Source organism: Bicyclus anynana, chromosome 11 (assembly GCF_947172395.1).
Source record: "Bicyclus anynana chromosome 11, ilBicAnyn1.1, whole genome shotgun sequence".
Lineage (NCBI taxonomy): Eukaryota > Metazoa > Arthropoda > Insecta > Lepidoptera > Nymphalidae > Bicyclus > Bicyclus anynana.
In genome coordinates this window covers 682,347-690,144 of record NC_069093.1, presented here as the reverse complement: position 1 = coordinate 690,144, position 7,798 = coordinate 682,347, and the positions used below count along the sequence as shown (strand labels likewise).

The following is a 7,798-nucleotide window of genomic DNA, read 5'->3' as shown; positions in this document are numbered from 1 at the left end:
TGACTGAAGAGCGTTGATTTGAATGAAATGGTATTCAGTCCGTAATAGGTGAGGCCGGAAATGAAGGTCCGCCGGCGAGCTTCCGGTCGCCATCTTGTATCTGCACCGCATTCTACGTACAGCTATTATGTACATTGGAATATAGCAATGACAATTCTACTACTACTCTAGATATTGGTGAAATATTAGTTAGTGTAAGTTATTCAGTATTATTTTATAATTAACTAGCTGACGCCGCGCGGTTTACCCGCGTGGTTCCCGTTCCCGTTCCGCGTGGATCGGCCGGCTCCATCGAATTATAAGACGTTGTCACGTCATAAAGCTGGCAACCCTAGAGCGAGGAAACAACGCATGACGTCATCTTTTTCAAGTGCGCAGCCGGCTCCATCGAATTATAAGACATTGTCACGTCATAAAGCTGGCAACAATAGAGCGAGGGAACGACGCATGACGTCATCTTTTACAAGTGCGCAGCCGGCTCCATCGAATTATAAGACATTGTCACGTCAAAAAGTTGGCAACCCTAGAGCAAGGAAACAACGCATGACGTCATCTTTTTAAAGTACGCAGCCGGCTCCATCGAATTATAAGACGTTGTCACGTTATAATGTTGTCAACCCTAGAGCAAGGGAACGACGCATGACGTCATCTTTTTCAAGTACGCAGCCGGCTCCATCGAATTATAAGACGTTGTCACGTCATAAAGATGGCAACCCTAGAGCGATGGAACGACGCATGACGTCATCTTTTTTCGGATCGGCCGGCTCCATCAAATTATAAGACGTTGTCACGTCAATAATTAAAAAACTCCATGAAATGATATTTATTACTTTGTTTTATTATTTACGATTTACAAATAAACATTATATTTTATTTAATTAAATGACTTAACATAATTGTTTATTATGTCATTTGTCGTCAGTTGTTGCAGCTTTCGGGTTTTTTCTCACAGATGAAGGCAGTAGGTTTGTCGCACCATGCGTCATCTAACTGTCCAGCAAAGTTGATGGTACCACAGACTTTTTGGTCCCTTTTCGCGTTTGGCTCACCTTTGTAGAACTTTGCGAAGCCTGCCTTTTCTAGCGTTTCCCCTGGAACATTGCCATCATAGTCGTATTAGTACAAATGCACATTTTGGGTCGGGTCACGCGCAGTCATCATCATCATCATTTTCAGCTGATGGACGTCCACAGCTGGACATAGGCCTCTTGCATGGACCTCCAAGCATAACGATCTCGAGCCGCCAGCATCCAGCGGTTTCCTGCAATCCGCTTGATGTCCTCGGTCCACCTAGTGGGGGGTCGACCAACACTGCGCTTTCCGGTGTGGGTCGCTATTCCAACACCTTGGGACCCCAACGTCCATCGGCTCTTCGAACTATGTGGCCTGCCCATTGCCACTTCAGCTTCGCGACTCGCTGAGCTACGTCGGTGACTTTGGTTCGTCTGCGGATCTCCTCATTTTTGATTCGATCACGCAGAGAAACTCCAAGCATAGATCGCTCCATCGCCCGCTGAGTGATTTTAAGCCTTCTAATGAGGCCCATAGTTAGCGACCAAGTCACGCGCAGTAAACCCTTATAATGTAGAAATATAAAAATTACCCCACGCTACCGTACACATGGATAGATGTGAACAAATCATTCTCTCTACCCTAATTTTTTTTTTTTTCAATATATATTTTACGACGTTTTCGACATTTCTACTCACGCTAAATTCCAGCTACTACTAGAAGCATTCATTAAAATCGGGTCACTAGTTTAGGCGCTACGGTGGAACATTCTTACATACATAGATTATGTAAGTATGAAAGTATGGGTTCAAAATATTTGATTTAAATATACCTTTTCAACTACTGGAATTACTCAATAATTAAAATTGGCTTTTTCAAAGAAATAATATAAAATGTATAATTTTTATTACCTTCAATAGTGAGGAATTGTCTATATTCGCCCCTATCGTGAAACCCTATGAAGGCGTTTCCCAACATCTCATACTCGCGACCTATGATGGAATTTTGATGCTTCGTAAACAGTTCTAAGAGAACCTGCCAACAAAATACAAAAATTACTTTCGAAGATACACTTTCCCTTAGCACCATTCACGGGAGTAGAGTCCCCCACCAAGTTTTTTTTTGTAAGTAAATTTTAATTTTAAACGTTACGCGCTCGTGGCTCCATGTATCTTCCGGATCACTCGTTTGCTTGCTTTGTAAGTAAAATTACATGTGAATCTGTTCATGGTGTTTGTTATTTTAGATTTTTGGAGCAGAATGAACAAAAACATAAGTACCCAATACGTAAAAAAGATTTTGAATGAAGAGAAAAGTGAAAATGAAGAGATTGAGATTTGTACCCAAAACCCGACAACAAATGTGAAGATTAGTCCTATTTATGGAAATGTGCGTTGCGGTTGACCCTAGTCATCACGAACTAATAATTTTGAAAAAAAAAATATGGTTGTATATATGAGTATAATGTAGCTTCAGTATCACTGTTGATGATGGCCAAGTGGCCGCCCTCGGCCGCGCACGCCATGTAGGCGCGCGACCACGTGCGCGGCACCTTGTGGAACTTGTAGCAACTGCCCGTGCGGCTGTCGAACTGATACTTATGGTGGTTGTATATACCGTAGCCTCAGTATCACTGTTGATGATGGCCAAGTGGCCGCCCTCGGCCGCGCACGCCATGTAGGCGCGCGACCACGTGCGCGGCACCTTGTGGAACTTGTAGCAACTGCCCGTGCGGCTGTCGAACTGATACTTATGGTGGTTGTATATACCGTAGCCTCAGTATCACTGTTGATGATGGCCAAGTGGCCGCCCTCGGCCGCGCACGCCATGTAGGCGCGCGACCACGTGCGCGGCACCTTGTGGAACTTGTAGCAACTGCCCGTGCGGCTGTCGAACTGATACTTATGGTGGTTGTATATACCGTAGCCTCAGTATCACTGTTGATGATGGCCAAGTGGTCGCCCTCGGCCGCGCACGCCATGTAGGCGCGCGACCACGTGCGCGGCACCTTGTGGAACTTGTAGCAACTGCCCGTGCGGCTGTCGAACTGATACTTATGGTGGTTGTATATACCGTAGCCTCAGTATCACTGTTGATGATGGCCAAGTGGCCGCCCTCGGCCGCGCACGCCATGTAGGCGCGCGACCACGTGCGCGGCACCTTGTGGAACTTGTAGCAACTGCCCGTGCGGCTGTCGAACTGATGCTTATGGTGGTTGTATATACCGTAGCCTCAGTATCACTGTTGATGATGGCCAAGTGGCCGCCCTCGGCCGCGCATATCATGTAGGCGCGCGACCACGTCTGCGCCAACTGAGGGATCTTGTAGCAACTGCCCGTGCGTGTGTCATATGAATATCCTGGAACACAATACACACATGCTTACTGATCAGATGAAATTAAATGATTAACTCCTAGTAGTTGAGACAGTGTTTATAAAAGTAAATAGAGTTAATAAGTTTAACCGTATTATCAATATATACTATAAAAATATGAAGTGGCTTTCTTCCTTGTATGACATAAAGTTATCCTGTAGTAGGTACAGATAAATCATAATCACTCCACACTTCCCCATAGTAGGATCAATATAAAAGTAGATACTAGATAATATAGGGTTTTTAAGGATGACGATGACGATGACAATGGCGATAATGGTGACGACGACGACCACGACGATGACGATGAAACACTCACCGTTATCGACAGGCCCGCAGGTGCCAGTATCAGGAACCGTGCTGCCCTTCCGGTAGCACAAATACGGGAAGGTCTCTGCGCAGCTGACATCAGCCAGCTCTCCGGTATCCAGCATCAGTATACAATTCTCGTCATTGTTGTGGTTATCTGGTTCGCCTTCGTGCCATGTTTGTGGTATGTCAGACAACGGAATGCCTATAATAGATTAATTTTACGAACACACAAATAATAATAAAAGCTAACCAGTGTATGTAAATTAAAATAACTAGATATTTAATTTACTATACTTCATTATTTTCACAATATAGCTTAACAAAATTTAATGGTTTAACGTCCGGCTTCAGAAATATACACTCACCTAATCTGTTGTTCATTAGTGCTATGAAATAAATGATACAAAATGTTCACAGTGACACATTGCAAATAGGCTACCTAGTTAAATTGCGGTCAAACACATTTTTCATACAAAATCTAGAAAACCATGAACTAAATCAAAGAAAACCTAATAAATCAAGGGCAGTTAAATTAAGCATAAAATAAGCATTCATTTGACATATTAGACGACTATATTACTGATGAGAGTATCTATATACCTATGTCACCGTTAAATTGTAAAATGTGTTAGTTTATAATCTCACTCGCGAAATTGTAATCTGACGATATATTGTAAACTGATCGTACTGATTACTATATAAGATGTTATTTTTCGGTATATTATAATCTATCGGAAGTGAAACCGTTAAATTGTCAATCAGGATAAATTTACCAAAGAGTTACAAAAACATTACAGCGGGCATAATTAAAATAGTAAAAAATAACAATGGACAAACCAAAGAAAAAAAGAAAAAGAAAGAAAATCGGAGGGGTGGCCAGTGCGTTTCATAATGTTTTTAAACACTTCATTTTAATCACTGTTCTTCAATTAGTAAAATCTCGTTATTGTTAAATATAAGTATAATTTTGTAGTAAGCATTTAACAAAATAATCCCTAACGCCATATACGAACGCTACTACGCGAAGATCACTGACAATCTGTCATGGTGTGAGTAACAAGCATATTGCCATGATAAAAATTCTTAATTAATGTTGTCAGCTAATGAAAAAAAAATGCGGGTTCCATTTTTTTTTTATTTTGGGTTTTAAGCCCTATATTTCGTGTTCTTCTAAGATAAAAATTATTTGTTCTGGTTATTTGACACTCAGAATAACGGCCCAGCCCCCATACAAAATTGGGACATGTCCTTTGGGGAATAAAGCACAGAAAACACAAAAATATATATTTTTTGTCTCATTTCCTATAGGTTTTGATATTTTTAAAAAAATATCAATATCAATAAATAAATAAAGTAATTATTATTTAGTATCAACATTGACATGGAAAAGGAAGTGGGATATTTAGGGTACCTTCAATAGAATGTAAATCTCCTGTCGAGAAATAACCACTGATGCCGGTGAACACTCCACCACATACTGACGCATTTTGCATCGCCTTCTGCATCGCTACACTCAGGTCAAGGTTCAACGGGGATGCCAGGTTGCTGCCTGAAATTAAAAAAAATCTTGGAATGAAGTCTTAGGCCGTTTACTCACGAGACAAGCGACTAGCGTTTTGTGCGCATGCTACTAATCACACGTCAGTCGTTCCTTACCATTTGATATACTCCGTACACGATTTTCTTACAATAAAATATATTTTTGGTGTATTACAAAGAAGAAGATAGCAGCAATGATAGCCTAGTGGATATGACCCATCTCTCCGACTCCGGAGGGTGTAAGTTCGAATCCGCACCGCACCTCCAACTTTTCAGTTGTGTGCAGATTAAATATCACGTCTCTCAAACGGTGAAGGAAAGACATCGCGAGGAAACCTGCACACCCGAGAATTTTCTTAATTCTCTGCGTATGTGAAGTCTGCCAATCCGCATTGGGCCAGCATGGTGGACTATTGGCCTAACCCTTGTCATTCTGAGAGGAGACTCGAGTTCAGCAGTGAGCCGAATATGGGTTGACAATGACAAAGAACAGATTAGTGTCCATATGATACTAAACTAGAAAATTAGAAATTAATTTACTTAAATTAATAACATATCCTATAGCCTATGTCAGGTACTACATACTAGCTATCTCCGGCTTTCACAGTTCTTCCGAGCAATAATATCTTATTTATCTTTATATTTCTGCAAAACTCTGTCTTTCAACCCATCCCTATCATTTACTCCTTTTTCTGTCCATGTTTACCAGTCCACGGTATGCCGCTTTTATTTAACTTGCTATGTATGTATGTTCCGGTGGATTCTTTGAACTCAATTTTAAAGAAGATATCTTCAACCGATTGAGGAAATCCAATATGGCAGACTAGCCAAGATGGCGGAATAGTTATTTTTAATGCATTTCTACAATATGGGTATCAAATGAAAGGGCTTCTTAAGAGTAACTTGAAAATATGAACAGATTTAGAGACGTAGATAGCGATAAATAAAAAATATATTAAAAGCAGAAAAACTTTCTCAAATAAAGATTTTATTTAAACGCTCTAAAAATAAGAAAATATTTTTTTTCTTTAAAAACTCTTTGTCGAGATAGGGCGCATACTACGCGACATAATACCGAATCACTCGCTTTGGGTGGGTTTTTATCACTAAACTCAGATTTATATAAATATTTAGAAACATAAAGTAATAAATTGATCCAAATACAAGCTGCGACTCTAACTCTTAACTGTGTTAGTGCGATCGCCAATTACCTTCTAAATGACATCGTAGTCTCGCTTCGGTCCAATTTGCAGGAATCCTGTGTAGTTTTAGCCAACCTTCAGCTTGATCGGAGTATTTGTAGTCGCAGCGGAATTTGCTGCCATCTAAAAATATTTAATAAAAATTCAAATGTATCATCACGAAATCTCGGACATCGTTTGGCGTAGAAATATGATGTGAAGTATTGAGTGTGCATAAAGTCCATAATAATTTAAAACACTACCGAATAATTTCACCGCGGCTAGTTGCCTCGACTTGTGACAGAAGGGCTGGCTCATTTTTTGCGTAAAGGATCAGCCTGGCTGTCCAGCGCGGAAATGGAGCCAGTATTCTTGCCACCATTCCACGTGGGCATGATTTGAATAGTTATTAGGATAAGTTAGCTTAAGTTCCATATTGTATTCTATCTCAAAAAAAAAATACCTTATGCTATAATTCTAAAAACAAAAGAAAATTTCATAAATGCATATTATGTCATATGTCATTTTATATTACTAAAAAGTTTTTTTCTATTTTTTTATGATATGTTCCAGCATTTAAGTATGAATTTTTATATTAATAAAAACAAACTGATAGTATAAAACGAGCACATTTATATCATTTACGCAATATGTGCATTTACTGAAGTACATAATTACAATTCCTTTTACTAGGAGCAAACATACTATGGGGGCTGCGCAGGCCCTTCAATTTCTTTAAACATTTTACATAAATCAAATATACGATACCATTTATGGGATAATGCAAATTATAATAATTTTACTTACTCAATAATGTCACCAATGCAAACACAAAAAGACACGTCAATATCTGTCTCATCTTGGAAATTCTGAACGTCTGTCATATTCATTAATATAGGTTTACTTTTCGGGTTCCGTATCTGTACTAATATTATAAAGCTTAAGAGTTTGTTTGTTTGAACGCGCTAATCTCAGAAACTACTAGTCTGATTTGAAAAATCCTTTCAGTGTTAGATAGCCCATTTATCGAGGAAGATTATAGGTTTTATATTATCCCCGTATTCTTACGGGAACAGGAACCACGCGGGTAAAACTGCGCGACAGCAGCTAGTCTTAAAAATAAATATGGAACCCTTACAGGATGACTTTGTTGCCCGTCTGTTTGTTGTTTGTCGAGACTATTTATATCGTGAATGTTTGGAGGTATTCAGTTGAAATCAAAATCATATATCTCAGAACTACAGTATTTTGAAGCTATGAATAAATAAAACTTCTAAAATAACGTAACAAAATAGCCACAAAAAACGTATAAAAATACATTTTTTGTGGCTGTATAACTTTGATTCCCTGCGTTTCGAATTCGAAACGAATTCGAATCAAA

General features: G+C 39.5%; 1 protein-coding gene across 1 annotated transcript; it reads right to left on the bottom strand.

Moving 5' to 3' along the window:
- Positions 1–823: 823 nt before the first annotated feature.
- Positions 824–7,283, bottom strand: LOC112053986 (macrophage mannose receptor 1-like). Its single transcript, XM_024093618.2, has 7 exons — positions 7,225–7,283; positions 6,448–6,561; positions 5,109–5,246; positions 3,705–3,899; positions 3,237–3,370; positions 1,923–2,046; positions 824–1,091 (listed from the first exon to the last, which is right to left on the bottom strand). The coding sequence occupies exons 1-7, from the start codon at positions 7,274–7,276 to the stop codon at positions 919–921; spliced, it is 930 nt and encodes a 309-aa protein (XP_023949386.1). The 5' UTR covers positions 7,277–7,283; the 3' UTR covers positions 824–918.
- Positions 7,284–7,798: the final 515 nt, after the last annotated feature.

Bases quoted from the DNA above. Each gene is read 5' to 3' on its own strand.
- LOC112053986 (XM_024093618.2), bottom strand. From the start codon at position 7,276: ATGAGACAGATATTGACGTGTCTTTTTGTGTTTGCATTGGTGACATTA. The intron at 6,562-7,224 runs GTAAGTAAAATT...AAATATTTTTAG, and splicing joins TGCATTGGTGACATTATTGA to ATGGCAGCAAATTCCGCTGC. The intron at 1,092-1,922 runs GTAATAAAAATT...GCAATGTTCCAG, and splicing joins ACAATTCCTCACTATTGAAG to GGGAAACGCTAGAAAAGGCA.